General features: G+C 39.0%; 1 protein-coding gene across 1 annotated transcript; it reads right to left on the bottom strand.

Moving 5' to 3' along the window:
* Positions 1 to 16,302: 16,302 nt before the first annotated feature.
* Positions 16,303 to 16,923, bottom strand: LOC101358751 (diphosphoinositol polyphosphate phosphohydrolase 3-beta). Its single transcript, XM_004376823.1, has one exon. It carries the CDS (start codon positions 16,796 to 16,798, stop codon positions 16,304 to 16,306), a length of 495 nt encoding a protein of 164 aa, XP_004376880.1. The 5' UTR covers positions 16,799 to 16,923; the 3' UTR covers position 16,303.
* Between the last annotated feature and the right edge of the window lie 1,524 nt (positions 16,924 to 18,447).

The raw sequence follows: 18,447 nt of genomic DNA, 5'->3' as shown, positions 1-18,447 counted from the left end.
CTTTAGCTCCACCAATAAGTGCCTGGAGGCACCCCACTCTGCCAGTAAATTTTGGCCAGAAGGCACTCTGCTCTTTTGCTCTGTGGGTCGTCAAGCCTAGCTCCCCTGATAAGTGCCCAGAGGCACCCTACTCCACCAGGAAGCCTCCTGTGCAAAGGCACTCAGCTCTCTCCCTCCATGGGGCAGCTCCAGTGCTGTCTTACATTGGTCTCCTGGTAATGCTGCTGCAGATTCTGTGCTGCTGCCTGTTCTCTGCTGCTACTGTTTCTCTCCTCACTTCCTTCTGAGTTCTTACCGGAATTGTCTGATGTCCATAATTACACCAACAGTCTCTCTAAGGCAATGACTTCCACATTTTAGGTATCTGAGCAGCACCCCACTCCCAGTACCAAATTCTGTCTTAGTCATCTAGTCCTGCTATAATGGAAATACCACCAGTGGATGGCTTTAACAAAGAGAAATTTATTCTCTTACAGTCTAGGAGGCTAGAAGTTCAAATTCAGGGTGCCAGCTCCAGGGGAAGGCTTTCTCTCTCTGTTAGCTCTTCAGGAAGGTCCTTGTCATCAATCTTCCCTTGGTCTAGGACACAGGAACCCCAGGTCCAAAGAACTCTGCTCCCAGTGCTGCTTTCTTGGTGGTATGATGTCCCCCCTGTCTCTCTGCTCATTTCTCTCTTTTATATCTCAAAAGATATTGGCTTAAGGTACAATCTAATCTTGTAGATTGAGTCCTGCCTCGTTAACATAACTGCCACTAATCCCACCTCATTAACATCATAGAGATAGGATTTACAACACATAGGAAGATCGCATCAGATGACAAAATGGTGGACAATCACACAATACTGGGAATCATGGCCTAGCCAAGTTGACAAATATTTTTGGGGACACAGTTCAATCCATGACATTAGGGAACACTCTCTAATTCATTCCATGAGATCTGCATTACCCTGAAGTTAAAGACCAGTATCCCTTATGCATATAGATGCAAAAATTCTCAGTAAAACACTAGCAAACCAAGTCCAACAGCATACTAAAAGGATTATATAGCAATGTATCCCAGGAATGCAAGAGTTATTCAGCATAAGAAAATCAATCAGTGTAATACACCACATTAATAGGAAAAAGGAAAAGAAGTACTTGATCACCTCAATTGAAGCAGAAAAGGAATTTGGCAAATCCATCACCTTTTCATGATAAAAACACTCAACATACTAGGAATGGAAGGTAAATTCCTCAACATGATAAAGGCCATTTATGAAAAACCCCAGCTAACATCATGCTCAATGGAGAAAGACTGAAAGGTTTTCACTATTATCAGGAACAAGACAAAGATGATCCCTTCACCATAACTGTTCAAAATTGTACTGGAAGTTCTAGCCAGAGCAATTAAGCAAGAAAAAGAAATACAAGGTATTTAAATCATAAAGCAAGAATGAAAAGTATTTCTATTTTAAGATGACATGATCCTATATATAGAAAATCTCAAAGAATCCTCAAGCAAACTACTAGTGAAAAATAAATGAATTCATCAAAGTTGCAGGGTATAAGATCAACATGCAAAAGTCAGTTGTGTTTCTATACACCAGCAGTAAATAATCCAAAAAGAAAATTAAGTAAACAATTCCATTTCCAAGAGCACCTAAAAAAATAAAATACCTCGGGATAAATTTAATCAGAGAGGTGAGTGACTTATACACTGAAAACTATAAAACACTGCTGAAAAAAAAATAAAACCTAAATAAATGGAAATACATTCTGTGTTCATGGATTGAAAGAAGTAGTAGTGTTAAGATGTCAATACTACAAAAATAATTTTATAGATTCAGTACAATCTCTTTCAAAATTCCAATAACCTTTTTTTTTTTTTTTTGCAGAAATGGAAAAGTCAATCATCAAGTTTACATGGAACTGCAAGGGACCCAAAGTTTAAAAAACAATTTTGAAAAGGAAGAAGTAAGGTCACATTTTTGGATTTCAAAATTTACTATAACTCTACAGTAATCAAACAGTGTGGTACTGTTATAAGGATAGACTTATCCTTATAGACCTTATATACTTATCTCATATAGACCAATGAGATAGAATTGCAAGTCCAGAAATGAACCCATATATCCATTATCAATTGATTTTTGACAAGGGTGCCAAGTCCATTCAGTGGGGGAAAGAATGGTCTCTTCAACAAATGGTGCTGATATCACTTGATCTCTACATATGAAAGAAGGAAGTTGGACCCATATTTCACACTATATATGGAAAGTAACTGAAAATGGATCAATGACCTACCTATAAGACCTAAACCCATACATGTCGTAGAAGAAAACATAGGGGTATAGCTTCTGGTCTTAGTTTTTTTTTTTAATGATTTCTTAGATATGACACCAAAAGTACATTCAACAAAAGGCAACATAGAAAAATTGTACTTCATTAAAATTAAAATCTTTGGTACATCAAAGGACTTTAACAACAAAGGGAAGAGACAACCTACAGATCACAAGAAAATATTCGCTAGTCGTATAGCAGATAAAGAACCCCTACAACTCAACAACAAAAAGACAAACAATCCAATGAAAAAATCAGCGAAGGACTTGAATATATGTTTATCCAAAGCAAATAAGCCAATAAGCACATGAAAAGATGCTCGGTATCATTAGTCATTAATCAAAACCACAATGAGATACCACTTCACACCCACTAGGATAGCTATTATCAGAAAAACAGAAAATAACAAGTGTTAGTGAGAATGTGGGGAAATTGGAATCCTCATCCATTTATGTTGTAAATGTAGAATGGTGCAGCCTTTGTGGAAAACAATTTGGTGGTTTTTCAAAAAGTAAAACATGGAATTATCACATGATCCAGCAATTACACCTCTAGATATATACCAAAAAGACTTGAGAGTAGGGATTCAGACATACTTGTACATCAATGTTTGTTATAGCATTATTTATAATAGCAAAAGATGGAAACAACTCAAGTGTCCATCAACATATGAATGGATAAACAAATTGTCATATATCCATACAATGGAATATTATTTCATCATAATGAGAAATGAAGTTCTGTTACATTGTACAACATATATGGATGAATATTATATGATACCACTTATATGAAATATCTAGAATAGACAAATTCATAGAGACCAACTTTTGTTAGTGGTTATCAGCAATTGAGGGGGTGGAAATGAAGGATTATTTTCCTACAGGTCTTGAGTGGGTCTTGGGGTGATGAAAAAAATTTGAAATGGGTACTGGTAATGGTTGCACAATATGGTGGCTATGTAATTGTACACATAAAAATGGTTGAAATTGGCAAATATTTATAGCATGTATTTTATCACAATAAATATATTTTTTAAATACTTTAGTAATTTTTAACTATACTGTTGGAGTTATTTTCTTGTTGATTTAGAGCTTACAATATATATCTTAATATATCAATATCTACTTTAGATTTATACTAATTTAATTCAAGTAAGATATAGAAACTTTACTCCTGTATAGATCTATTCAATCCTACATTTTTGTGCTGTTATTATTATACATATTACATCCATATATGTTACAAACCCAAAAATGTATTTCTAGACTTACTGCTTTATATAATCATATGTCTTTTAAAGAAGGAAAGAGAAGAAATGAAAGCACAAATGTATTGACTGACTGTATGGCAACATCATGAGTATGCGTGTCAGAGTAGAACTGTACTTTTTAGGGTTTTCAATGGCTGATTTTTTTTGGAAGTAGATCACCAGGCCTTTCTTCTGAGGCATCTCAAATCTCCACCTTACGGTTAGCAGCTGAGTGTGTTAACCGTTTGCACCACCCAGAGTCTCTCTCTATATCTAGATATCAATCAAGATCTGGATCCAGATCCAGATCTAGATATGGTTGATATAGATGATATGGATGATATGAATGATATCGATGAGATAGAGATAGTGATAGAGATAGATACAGATACAGATATTGATAGATATATTGACCATTTTTGGTTTTCATTTATTTCTGTGGAATCGACTTAACATCCCCTGTCATTTTCTTGCTCCAATAGAGCTTCAATCTCACCCCACAACTTTGTGGGTTTTTTTCCAAATGTATTTCATTTCTATATGTTATAGGCCAAATAATACAATTTTACAGATATTTCATGCAATTGTTTTTAAATCAGTTAAGTGAAGGAAGAAAAGAAATATGTAATTTTATTCTCTTTTATTAATACTTACATAATTAGTTTTACTGGAGGCCCTTGTTATTTCATGGGGATATAAACAGTTTCCTTTAAGCCTAAAGAATTTCCATCGCGTTTCTTGTAAGGCAGGTTTGCTTGAAGCAGATTATCTCTCTTCTTCTTTTTTTTTTTTTTTTTTAATCACAAGTGTATTAATTTCATCTTCATATTTGAAAGATAGCTTTACTGGATATAGGATTCCTAGACGACTGTTTTTTTTTTCCTTTAAGCATTTTCAAATGTTGTCCCACTGCTTTCTGTTCTCTGTTGTTTCTGATGAGAAGTCGGCTATTAATCTTATTGCAATTCCTTTGTACCAAGTCATTTTTCTCTTGCTGCTATCAATATTTTCTCTTTATCTTTGGCTTTCAACAGTTTGGCCATGTGTAGTAAGCTGAATAGTGGCTCCAAAAATATACGTTCAAGTCTTAACCCCTGGTATCTGTGAATTGACCTTATTTGGAAATAGAGTCTTTGCAGATATAATTTAGTCAAGGATCTCAAAATGATTTAGGGTGGATTTAGGGTGAGCTCTAAATCCAGTGACTAATGTCCTTATTAGAGAAAGTCGAGTGAGATTTGAGACACATAAACACATAAAAGAAGGCAATGTGAAGGTGGAGGAAGAGATTGGAATGATTTGTCCACAAGCTAAGGAATACCAAAATTGCTGGCAACCACCAGATGCTAGGAGAGAGGCATAGAACAGATTCTCCCTCACAGTCTGCCAACACCTCAATTTCAGAATTCTGGACTCCGGAACTGTGAAAGAACAAATTTCTGTTGTTTTAAAGCACCACATTTGTGGTAATTTGTTACAGCAACCCTAGAAAACTAATACACCATGATACGTCTGGGTATGTATCTGAGTTTATCCTACTTAGAGTTCATTTGAGCTTCTTGGATGTCTATATTAGTGGGTTTTTTTTTTTAACCAAACATGGGAGGTTTTCAGCCATTATAACTTCAAATGTTTTTTCTCCTTCTGGTACTCTCATTTATGCATATGTTAATTTGCTTAATGGTGTCCCACATTTCTGAGGCTGTATTTATTTTTTATTCTTTTTTGTGTTTCAGATTGCAAAATTCCTATTGCTATCTTCATGTGTACTGATTATTTATTCTGTCAACTCAATCTTCTATTGAGCCCCTCTAGTGAATTTTTCATTTAAGGATGTACTTTTCAACTCCAGAATTTCCCCTTGGATCTTACTTTATTAATTTCTATCCCTGTATTGATATTCTCTATTCCATGGGTCATTTCTATTATACTTTCCTTTCATTCTTTTAATGCGGTTTCCTTTACTTCATTAAGTATATTTATAATAGCTGCCTTGAATTATTTGTCTGCTAATTCCAACATCTGCCTTCCCCCTCAAAGGCAGTTTCTAGTGCCTAATTTCCTATGATTAGGTCACACTCTCCTGTTTTGTTTTATTTTTAAGTCTCCTAATTTTTTGTTGAAAAATGGAAATTTTTGGATAATGTATTGCAGAAATTCTTCATACTTATAACCCCCACCCATGCAAATTTGGGGCTTGTTGTTTTTGTTTCGTTATTTATTTACTTGTTTAGTGAGTTGGTTGTATGAATTCTGTGAAATCTATTTCCCATGAAGACTGCAATCTCTAATGTCACTGCTCATATTTTTTCTTATTTTTATCTTTTAGACTTGCTTCCTAGGCATCACCCCTGTATAAGAGAAAAACATTTATCCTCCAAAGGTTATGTCTAAGCCCCCATAGCCCATAAAGTTTCCACCCTTTACCGTTGCATGTGTGTGTAGCTTGGACACACAGTTCAGAGGATTTACAATTTTGTTCCACACTCAGCCAGGGACAAGTAGATTGGAGGTGGTCTTTCTGGTCACTTCTGAGTGGGCACAGCCATGGGCATGTACACAATATTCCAGACACCAGGGATAAGTGTGATTTGATTTTTAAGCCTAGATTCTTAGGAGTGACTCCTGCATTAGAGTAGTTAACTGTTCAGCCTGTGTTTGGTCAAAGGTTGTACTTAAACCCCTTGAGCCAGTAAGGCTTCTGTATTTTGCTGATGGGTATGTGTATGACTTATGGAATGCTTTCAGATGTGCCCTACATCCCATTATGATTGCTCCTGAATGGGTGCAACCTAGGACATGTACATGGACTTCTGGACCCCCAGGGATGAATGTGATCCAAGGAGGATATTTCTTGATCATCTCTGTCTCCGAGTCTGTTATATTTCTGGCTGCTTTACTGTTTTGTTGGTTGCTTCCAATATCATGGAGATACGAGGCCCCTCTTAACTGCTCTCTGCTGAGATTTCCATGTACGTGGAAACAGCAGTCAAGAAATCAAATGACGTATTACATAGGTAAAATCTGTTGCAAAAGACCTCTTGAAAGTGTTAAAAAAGTAAAGATGTCACTTTGATGACTAAGGTGCACCTGACACAAGCTACGGTCTTTTCAATCACTTCATACACATGTGAAAGCTGGATAATGGAAAAAGAAGACAGAATTGATGCATTTGAACTTTGGTGTTAATGAAGAATACTGAATATATCATGGGTTCCAGAAGAACAAACAAGTCAGTCTTGGAAGAAACACAATCAGAATGATTTTTAGAAGCAAGGACGGTGAGACTTTGGCTTACTAACTTTGAATGTATGATCAGGAAAAACCAAATGCTAGAAAAGGACATCATGGTTGGTAAAGTAGAGGGTCAGCAAGAGTAAGAAAAATCCTCAGTGAGATGGATTGACACAATAGCTGCAACAGTGTACTCAAGCATACCAATGATCTTGAAGATGGCGCAGGATCGAGCAATGTTTCCTTCTGTTATACATAAAGTCGTTGCAGTAAATTGAAGCTGACTACGGAAACCCTGGTGGTATAGTGGTTAAGAGCTAACCAAAAGGTTGGCAGTTCAAGTCCACCAGGCACTCTTTGGAAACCTTATGGGGCAGTTCTACTCTGTCCTATAGAGTCGCTATGAGTCAGAATCGACTCGAAGGCAATGGGTTTGGTTTGGTTTTTTAGACTGAAGGCAACTACCAACAGCAACAAAACTGTCTACTGTTTTCGACAAAGCCCTTGGGCATGAACTCCTCCAAGCTCTGTTCCAGATAAAATCAGTCCCTTCAGGCAGAGCTGATGTGCTCTTCTATGGCATGTCTCTTCCCATGAGCAGAAACTGTGGACAACTGAACCTGACTAGGGGTGGGTACAGTAGCCCATTCTTCCTGCTGTGATAGTCCTACTCTAATAGTGGGCACTGGGGGGATGGTAGATTCTGGTATTCTCAGCTTGCTCCTCTCAATGTGGAAACTTCACTCTACAAGTGAACTGGGGTAGAGGAGATTGGGGCTTCACTATTCTCAGCCTCTGAAGCTTAAGGCAGAGCCCTCACCCCACATTGGGAGTTAGTAGTCCTCTAGTCCAGACTTGCTTTGAACAGCAATATGGGAATCGAGAGGGTAAGAGACACTAGTGGCTGGCCTCTCTGTCAAATAAAAAACAAATTCAGACTTAATAAGGAGAGTCTTTATTCAAAAGGACTATTACAAGGGGGAAAGGGATTATTGAAATGGGGGGACGGGACTATTACAATAGGGAGAAAGCTCTGATCATAAGATCTGCAAGCATCTCAAGAGTTAGGCAAAAAGGATTTTTCTTTTATCGAGGAGTGAACAAGGCTAGAAATAACTGGGTGTGGAGAAACGGGATGAAAGTGTGGCATGAGCCGATGGTAAATCAGACAATGCTTTTACTCTTCCCGTCTAAACTAGTTTAGTTCCCCCGGATATATGCTGGCATAACCCTCTGAATTCCCACTATCATAAAGAACACTTTGTACATTTGTTGGACTTTCTAGTTTTACCTGCCTCCTCAACTCACGGAGAGCTCCAAGAAGGCAGGGGCCTATCTGATTTCCTCAACTCCTATATCCCTATAAATAGCAGAGTTCTTGAACTACAGTTCTGAATAGTTTTATCACAGATAAAGCTTAGTTGTGTGGATGGAGATAACAGACAAATGAAAATAGTTTCCTATTTATCTACTAGGTTACAGCTAGATGAAAACACACAACTTAACTCAAAATTTGACTGATTGGAACATGATGGAGGCTCCTTTTTCATATATCAAATGTACTAAGATTTAGTTGAGGACTATAAAACGGTCGTTTTAAATAGACTTGTATAGCAGGGTGTTCCTGGGCAGCAAGGTGTTCCAGGGAAAGGTTTCCTTGCTCTATCCAGAAAATGTCCAAGACTGAGTTAATTCCTAAAATGTCCACTGGAGAGCATGATGCCACCGCTGGTACTAAAAATGACTGCAGTCAATTAAGTCTTCTTGGTAACGCCCAAGAAAAGAGATCTAAGTCTGAGTGGGTAGACAGAGAAAAAACTGAATTGGTACCAACTCTGCCCGAGCTCTCTATCCCCTCAGCAATGGCCACAGAGAAGTCTAAACTCCCAGAGGTCCTGGCCTGCTTTCACATGTTGTGTAAGCGTGCCTAGGGCACAGTGTTAATTGTTCTTCTAGGACCATGGATGGGCTTTGGTTCCATGTTTAAAATTCCGGAAAGAAGAGGAGCACTGAGTTCACTATAAGATATTATCAGTCTTGTTGTTGTTCTTCTTCTTTATAATATAAAAAGCATGAATAAGAAAAAACTGAGTTTCCATCCCCAACCTGCCACATTCTAGCTCTTTGATCCATTCCATTTATTTCAGGTTCACATTGTTTATTTTGGAAATATAAGTTTGAAGCATTTACTTTAAGTGCTACTTGGAGATTACATTTCAGGAAAATCTTTCCTTTCTCCACGGGTCTGGAAATCAGTGTGTCCATGATTAGAAACTGCAGAATCTCAGTTTTTGGTGATGATGGGGTTATGGGGTGGGGAGACATCCCCAGGCCATTTGGAATCAGCCTGTGTAGGGAACTAGTCTATCGATGGAATCTAGAATGTGTCTGACCTGTGCAGTAGTTGTTAATTGTGTTCTTTGTATTATATTTCCCCCACATAATCTTATAATCTTCAGTAAAATCTCATTAAAAGTTACAGCCTGGTCTCTGTTGTGCTATAGGAGATTAAGGAAGGGTGAGGTGAGGACACATTCTAGGGATAAAGAGGTAGAAGGGGGAGAGCAGATTTCCCTTCCCTGAGACTAGAGTTGGTGTCCTTGTTCACCAGTTGAAAACCACTGTGCTCAGATGAGCCACAACCTCATGAAGGTCAGAGGCTGCAGAGAGGTAGTGACTATGGTAGCTTGCTGAGGATTCAGAGAAGACAGAAGAGACTTTCTGGAAAACAGGTAAGGCAGTAGCAGGCCTTTTAGCCCATGCATTGCAATTGTATGAATTATTAAAAGGGTACTTCCTTTGAATTGATGCCCCATCCCCAGCCTCAGTGCTTCATGAATAGTTTATGTGGGAATTAGGAAAAAAAATTTTAAAAACAGGCCTATTCAGCCTGTACTACCATTTTCTTAAAATGCTGTCTTGACAGTTTGGAAGCCCTGGTTGGAAGTTGGTCTGTTCCTTTTCTTGAGCAGTTAATTATGTCCACACTCCAACCGCTCCCCTTATCAGGTTCTCACACTCCTCGGTCACTAAACACCTGTCCTAATCACCGCAGAACCAGGTACCCAACAACTAGGGAGAGCTCTTACGTCCTCTGAGCCTGCAGAATTATTCATAATGCACAATCTTTAGGAAGCCCACACAACCTAGCAAACCCTATCCTGCTTGCCATACATATGCCCTCTCCTATAATTCCAGCTTGTCATTACCTTGACCCCGGGTGCAATCCCTTGTGTGGACCTGCTTCATGGCATGCTGTGCCTGCCTGTCTCTGGGAACTGTGAGTATAATAAACCTAGTTACTTTTTATGGGCTTTGAGACTTCTCTTTCCCATGCTGCACCTGATTTACCATCCCATAAATTTGTTAGAGCACCACCTTGCACCAGGACTTGGGTCTCGGTGAATAGAGCTTGGTCTAGATTTCAGACTCAAGTTTCCCCCTATACTTGCTGCACTTGTGCAGGGCAGAAGCAGCACAAATTCCGTAATGGTCCTGAGCATTGGCCTAGAAAATTCTGGGAAATGGCAAGGTGCCTGTGTGGTGTGTGCTTGACAGTAAAAAGGTCATGGATTTTTGGAAATATTCTGGTGGATGATGCTCACCTGTACCATCCTTGTTTGGGTTACATATATTTATATGTGCAAAGAAAAAAGGTTAGAAAAAATATATACTCAAACTTAGTTATCTAGGTAAAAGGATAATGTGCGATTTTTTTACTCATTTATTCTTTTCAAAATTGAACATGTTCTGAAATTAAAATAAATTAATTTTTTAATCCAAAAAAATAATTCAGTGGCATTAAAAAAAATTGTAGAGTGGGAATGTTGTCCCATCTAGAACTTAAGCTTATGTCCACCACTGGAGTTCAAAGTTTTCTGAGAATATGTGGCATTCTAGTGGGGATAAAAGTTTTTTTTTGCATGTGTAACTGGGGGTCCTTCAAGGAAAGAATTCACTCTAAGGGAAGAACAAGTTTGCAAGCAAGTTTAGCTCAGGAACAAAACCTAGGTATTTAGAGTGGAAGAGTGAGTCTGTCTGGGCTGTGATTTGCATTCTCACACACAGAATCCTGGTGGTACGAGGAGCTAGCTGAGTATATTGGAAAAGGGATGAAAACTGTGGCCAACTGAATTAGTAAGAGAAGCAAAAGAAACCTAGGCAAACTAAATGCCATAATTAACTTGGAGATTGCCTATACTGCAGTTTTTGTTGGCTCTGGCATCAAATAATACAGTATCCCAAATCTGTAAAATGAGAAAAACAATATTTTCTTCAAATAGATGTTAAGAAAACATGTAAGAAGTGGTTAGGGCATTGTAAAAAAATTAAACTATTTATATATAATTTTATAATTTATTTTTATAAACTCACAATATTATCTTGTGTTCATTGTATTTATTTTTACAGTTACCTTTATAGCAAGTGATTTATTTTTTGAATAAAATTTTAAAGGAACAACAGTACAAAAACACTGAAGTTGTTATGCAAAGGGCTGATTCTACAAAATGTGCCCTAACTGATGGGGTAATCTTAAAAATATGCTAGCCACTGTGTAGTATGACATAGAAATATGAGTAATAATGCTTGTATTCAAACTTCTTACAACTGCCTTAAAATGTTTTTGAAACACCTGTTACACAGAAGCCACACATATGGTGCCTAGACAGCATATACTTCACTAGCACCAGACTGGAAGGGGAATGTTTTTCCACACAGTGATTACAAAATATTAATTGAATCAAAGAGCCTTCAGTGATGCCAATCGTATTTCAAGTAGTATCTCAGATGCAGGATATGCAAAGAGTAAGGAAACATGGTCCTTGCTCTCAAGGATATCATGGTCTAACTGAGAAGGCAGACATCAAAAAAGCACAACAAAAGGCTGAATTAAGAGTCTGTTCACATACAATAGTACAACAACCAGGGCAAGAGCAGTCAGTGGAATAGACGGGGAAGGAGTGTTCCAAGATGTAGGAGGAAAACCAGGTGACTGTTTGCTTGGGAACATGGAAGCTCTCACCTATAATTGACAATTCCATTGATCACTGGGTTCACATCAATGATTCTGTCAAAACAATCCTGAACAACATCTTTGCTGTTCATCTGGAAAGACAAACCAACATATAATTAGCAGGATTATACTAATTTATCAATACCTCCAATTAACAAATTTACTGAGGGTTTATTATGTGCATCAATCACTTTGCATTTTGAAAGCCTTCACAGAAGTTTCTAATGCGGATGCAGTGTGTGTCTAGATCAGCAGCTGATGGAGTAACAGGCCAATATATACTATGAAACATAAAAAGTCAGGAAAGTAGTGATACTAGAAGTTTTGCAAAAGGCGAGTGACATAAAAAAGCTTAAATTTCATGTACTCTAGGTTTATGGAAATAATTCAGGGTGGTTCCCTGTCATCAAAGAGTTTGCAGTATAGTGGCCAGATGCCCATGAGAAGCATGACATGGAAGAAAGTTTCTTAAGCAGGTGATCAGGAATGGCTCCTCATAAGATGTGTTCATGAAGTATCTATTTTTATTATCTCCAATAACAGATTTAAAAAAAAAACCTGAACATCAGATGGTTAGATAACTTGGCTGAAGTTAGAGTGAACAAGAACTAGAACCAGTCTCAATCCTAGGTCTGTCTGACCTCAAAACCCCAACGTAGTTTCTATCACATCATGCTGTCTTTGTCATAACAACGTCATCTGTTTTACTTCAGTCACCATAGTGACTTCTCTACTTCTCATATTGCTATTTGCCGATAAAAGTTTAAAATCTGCTGAATACACTATTACAGTTTATCAGGAGACAACTACCAGGAAAATATTGATGAAACTCTTTCTAGTAGTGCCTGTCAAAGCCTGAAACTTCCTCACAAGGGAAGCCTGGAGATGAAAGTTCTGCCCAGCTGTGAGGCAGGGCTGTCACGAGCCTGTTCCCCGAAAATGGCGATTTCTGAGGAACTACTCTTTCTGAAGATTGGAAATCACATACAGAGTAGCTTCCAAGTACTTAATATTGAGAAGGGCTCCATCTTCCATGGAAGGAGCCTCCAATATTGCTGACTATTTCAAGTTATCTATTCCTACCTCTAAACTGATGATAATGTTTATAATACATAAATTGTTTCTAAATATATACAAAATGGCATTCTTATAATAATCTTCTTAAATGAAATCATATAGAGCAATTAAAAACCTTTACACCAATTGTCACAAATGAATCTATGCAAAGCAATAAAGCAATTGAATTGTAACAATGTCCTTCCTTCAGTTTGCTTCTTTAAGGTGTGGTCAATGATATATATGTACGATTTCTTGAAAACATTTTGTATAATACACAGCACCAATTATTTTCCCAGGGTATCTGTACTAACTTCTTTCTAATGTGTCCTCTCTATACATTAACTGGAATAAAGCACTTGACCAGCTGAAAATGTCAGCTGTTTATAAAACCTGCAGTAAATCAGTTTCTGATTCATGTCTGTAAACCTCAATTATCGGTGGAGAGTACTCCTTTTTCTTTTTTATCAAGAAGACTGAAAAATTTGGCTGCAAATTTTTAATGCAATCCCCAAACAAATAATATGTCTTCTAACATTCTTGGACAAAATCCCAACTGTACATCAATCTTTGGAGCACTGAGGTTAGTAGAAAGTTTCGATATATTACCACTGGTGACCTGTTATTACCTGAATATCCTGACTTGGTCTTTAAGAGAAAAAAATAATCTCCTTGGAGCTTTTAATTATTCTGACTAGACTAGGTTCCAGAGAATATTTCACAAGAACTACTTAAATGAACCTGACAGTCAATCCTGACAAATAGCAATACTAATTCTAAATATTTCTGGCAATAAAAGAAAATTTAAAAAAGAATATTTACAGACTAATAATTCTTAGTGGGCTAATATGAATATTGTGCTTTTTGTGTCAAATACATAATTTAACAACCAAATAAGATGACGCATTAATACCTCTAAGAATAACAAGTACAAGTTAAGCCTCCAAGTATTTGTGACAGTGTTTCAGGTAGACGGAGTTTTATCTACAAAAATATCCATAAAATAAAAATCTAGTGTATCTACTACATTAATGTTAATGTAGAATTTAAGAATCTTCTTGAATAACTAGGTTACTGGGGAAAAATTATGGGTCTATTTGAGATTGTTTGAATAGTGAAAGTCAATTTGTTTGGAATTAAAAGTATTTGCTTCAAAAATATATTCTATATCATTTTGTTAGAGAAAAATATGCAATAACCATATTTGATACTATATAATTCAGATAATGAAATTGTCATTGGTTGTAAGAATTCACTCATTTTCTAGTTTGCTCTTTCCTTTGATAGTGTTAATGAAGAAGTGTATTTTGTTGACTGAAATTTGTATTTTGTTTAGTTGTATTTAAATGTGTAATAAAATTCATTTTCAAAATATTGGTACCAAATTTCCTTAAAAAGTGCAACAGCACCCACTTCTTAGCAGCAATACAAATAAAAATATTAACAATTTGTGGAATTACAATGCAAAGTATTTGGAGAAAACATATTTGACTATTTTGAAATGCGAAACAAATACATACACACATACAGCACACACAACAGGGCAGCACAAAAGAGTATATATTCTAAAATTTATTATACAAAGTTCAAAAACTATTCTTTGGCTTTAAAAGACAGGAGGATACTGACTGGGAGGTGGCATGCGGTGAGCTTTTGTGTTATAGGCAATGTTCAATCTTTTCATCCAGATAGAGGTTACACCTGTGTGTTCACTATGTAAAAATTCATTAAGCTGTATAATAAAGACTTGTGCATTGTTCTGTATGTAAGTTGCACATCAATGAAACAATTTTTTTAAAGATTGTAACTCCATTAAATTATTTAGCAGTAATTGTTAAAAACCAGGTTACTTTGAGGAGTAACAAAATGTTTTAAATAATCGTTATTTTCTACTTTGTAGCCATTATTTACTAATGCTTAAGTGTTATATATGGAGCCTAGTGGCACAGTGGTCAAAGTGCTCGACTGCTAACCAAAAGGTCAGTGGTTTGAACCCACCAGCAGCTCCGTGGGAGAAAGATGTGGCAGTCTGCTTCCCTAAAGATTTACAGCCTTGGGACCCCTATGGGGTCACTGAGTAGGAATCTACTAGATGGCAGTGGTTTTTTTGGTTTTGGTTAAGTGTTATATAAGGAATAATTTTTCCACCCCCAATACCCTCTTCACAAAGTAGACTTTCCCTCTACCAAATTTCTGACATGGCTTGGGGAATAGAGGGAGTTCCAGAAGAGAGACCTATGTATTTTAGATGGGATTCCTGATTTCAAACAAGTACCAAGGTAAATGTAAGAGTTCTTAATTTGAGACCCCAAAAAAGTTTGCTGTGTGAGACAAAACATTTATCCACAATCTTTAGGAGAGATTGTACAGGTGTCCTAGCAGTTTGAGTAGTCTGTAATAGCTGCTATCAAGAAAGTTACTTCACTCAACTGGGATGTAATCACCATATAAGATTCCATTCCTGTGGCTACTGGTAGTCAGGGAAGTGTAGCTGGAATCCCACTAAATTAAATTATAGGAAATAAACTCCTTTCAGAAACTCATTTTTATTGAGAGAACCATGGTTCTTTTAGGGTATTGAGAAAAGGGCAATGGTGGAGTTGGAAGCTGAGCATGCTAAATCATATTCCATGAATACAGTTTTCATGATAAGATGTATATATCAGGATGTGTTTGGCCAACTATAACTTCCTGAGAAATAGCTACTCTACAAAATAAGTTTGTTAAACTACACTTGAACAATATGGGAAATGGCCATTCCAAGTGGCAGTGAAGAAATCACCAATTGTGAAATTTTTTGAAAATCAAAAGTTGTGCATAGAAATAGCCTAAGAAATTTCTGAAAAAGGCATATTAGATCACATTTATTGTTGAGTGCAGAAAGAGCACAAACCGTAACTTTTCTTTTAGGTTTCTTTTTTTAAAAAATTATTCAAAACTGAGCTTTTAAACCAATTCCCAGCACAGAAGGGCTGGCTAACAAAGGCTAATGCTGTAAATGGGAAACCAATTTAGGAAAAAGAAAAAAAAAAAGGATAAAAGATGCCAAAACAATCAAGCTGATGGCATTTTAAAGGCCTCCACTACAAAACAAACCACACGACTGGTACCAAAAATGCACACGCACAATCACACACAAACACACACTCCCCACAAGGGAGGGGTGAGCAGTTAAGGCACCTTTAAAAAAAAAAAAACTCATGCGGTTTCAGCTTACCAAGAAGGGATTTTCAAAGCACCTGAAAAACGTACAAATTGTCTGAAAACCCTGCCTAGCAACTGAGACAGTTGGGTCAGATGTTTGCCAAGGAAACAAAAGAAGCCTCCCTCCTCCCCGTGAGACCTCACATGGCATTAGAGGTGCTCCAGGCATTATTTATTTTAAGCTAAGTGGAAAAACAGAAGTCTGTGCAGGAGCAGTACATACTAGGGATCGCTATCTGGCAGGGACCAGGCCATGGAGTTTTCATTGGTTGAGGAACCGCCCAGCTTGAGTTTTTCCAGATATTCGGCATGCACGGGCTTGTGGCACTGGAGAACCTTGATCGCATCTTCGATTTTGAACCACTCTCGCTTCCTCCCAATGCTGATCGAATCTTCCCAGTCCTCCAGGATCTCAGTGACCGTCAGTACATACACATACGTTCTGTGCTTGCGATCTTGGTTCTGTTCGAATACGCCCAAGAGCCGGCCTAACTTCCCCTTGACTCCCGCCTCTTCGTACACCTCTCGCACTGCCGCACCGCCAGGCTCCTCCTCGGGCTCCATGCCCCCGCCCGGCACGATCCAGCGGTCTGGGTACCGACTGCTACTCACTAACAGCACTTCGTCCTCCTGCTCGCTCCGGAAACACAGGCACGCCGCCCGCTTCTTGAACCCCTCCGGGTCGTAGGTCCGCGTCTGGTTCGGCTTACACTTCATGCTTGAAGCCGACTCTTCCTGCCGCTGCTGCTTGGGTCGCCGCCGCGAGGCCAAGCAGCCACCGCCGCCGCCAACCGGCCGAGGTGCTGGGAAGAGAAAGGGCCGAGGAGAGGGGCGGGGGCACAGAGGCGTCCAGCCGGCGAGCGCAGGGGAGGCGAGGGAAAGATGAGGCGGGGGTGGAGGCGGGGGTGGGAGGGAGAGAGCGAGGTAAGTCAGTCAGTCGGTCCTCTGGGCGGCCAGCCTGCGGCGCCAGCGCGGGGTAAACGCAGATCACCAGAGCCCAGACGCCTGAGTGGAGGGGCGGCGCCGGTACCCCGGCCGCCGCCGCCGCCACCCAGGAGTTCAAAACTCTCCACAGAGCCCACCCGTGTCTCCCTCGCTCCCTCCCGCCTTCCGCCGCCCCGGCTGGGGTTGAGTGAGGTGAGGCGCATTCACGCGCGCGTCCACGTTCCCATGCGTACGCGTTCGAGGGCGAGGGGCGGAGGCGGGGGGTCTCTGGGCTCCCGCAGCGCGCGACGCCTCAGGCCCACTGCGCAGGCGCTCCGTACCTCGGGGTAGGAGTCTCCGTTACACTGATTTAGATTCATGGCATCCCGTCTTTGGCCAACATTCATTCCACGTGTGCCTTTCAGCTAAACGTGGCTGTGGAGCGGCCGGACCATTCTCCTCACCCTCCCCGCCAGGTTGGACAAAACACAGGAAACATCATTTTGCACAAAATAGCGTCAAGGCCATCATCTTCACCACCCATAATGTATAACACTCATTTGTAGGAAGGCCCCGGTTTTGTCAGAATGGTCAACAGTATTTTGGGCAAAATATTACCTAATCTTTGCTGAGTCACATTATGCAGTTTTATTTCTCAGTGAGTTCTTAACCTTGCTGGACATCTTGGCAAAGCCCATAACTTAACACTTTTCTTAAATCCCCGCTTACATCTTACCTCACTTCTGTTTCTAGGTAAACTCTCCTACTTGTTTCAGCTCCTTGCACTTTGACTGATATACACCTAAACAGGGATGGATTACCCAATAAACAGAGATGTGGTGAAACCGATGTGAAATTGTGCACTACAGATTAGTCAGTACACACAATTAAGCCCGTGCTTACCTTGTTTACTGTAAACCAGCGCTTACTGTGCTTACTGGTTAATCTGTCCCTGCACCTAACAACTGGAGAACCACAGGAAGTAGTGTTTTACTAAATCCCAAGAATCTCCCCCTTCCACACACTCCTCCCTTTTCTGTCTTTCACTTTGATGAGCACTGATTGGAGTTTTGAAAAATATGCCTTTGGAGATCCTTTCGTGTTTGAGATTTGATTTTTTAAAAAATCTCGGAGCATGGGATTCTGGCAAAGGCACTTGGTGCTCTCTCCGTTTGGTCATTAAGTCCTCATGGCCAAGAAGTGGCACCCCCACGGCCAAAGATTTAACAACCTAAAGCCTTCCCTCTCTTTTTTATTCCTTCTTCTTTTTTCCCTGCGCTATGAGTAGCCTTATAGAGTACCTCTGCTGCCCCTAACTTTTGTCATGTTGCAAGTTAGGCATCTTTGTCTCTCTCTTCCTGACATACTGTTGGCATATGCCAAGCAGGATCATGGAAACCCTTTTTCAATGAAATAATGCCTTCCTCAAGGGGAAATTGAGC

Source organism: Trichechus manatus, unplaced genomic scaffold (genome assembly GCF_000243295.1).
Source record: "Trichechus manatus latirostris isolate Lorelei unplaced genomic scaffold, TriManLat1.0 scaffold00046, whole genome shotgun sequence".
Lineage (NCBI taxonomy): Eukaryota > Metazoa > Chordata > Mammalia > Sirenia > Trichechidae > Trichechus > Trichechus manatus.
The sequence above is the reverse complement of the archived record's forward strand: the minus strand, read 5'-3'. Positions and strand labels throughout refer to the sequence as shown.

Excerpts from the sequence above, each read along its gene's own strand:
- LOC101358751 (XM_004376823.1), bottom strand. The coding sequence starts at position 16,798 with ATGAAGTGTAAGCCGAACCAGACGCGGACCTACGACCCGGAGGGGTTC.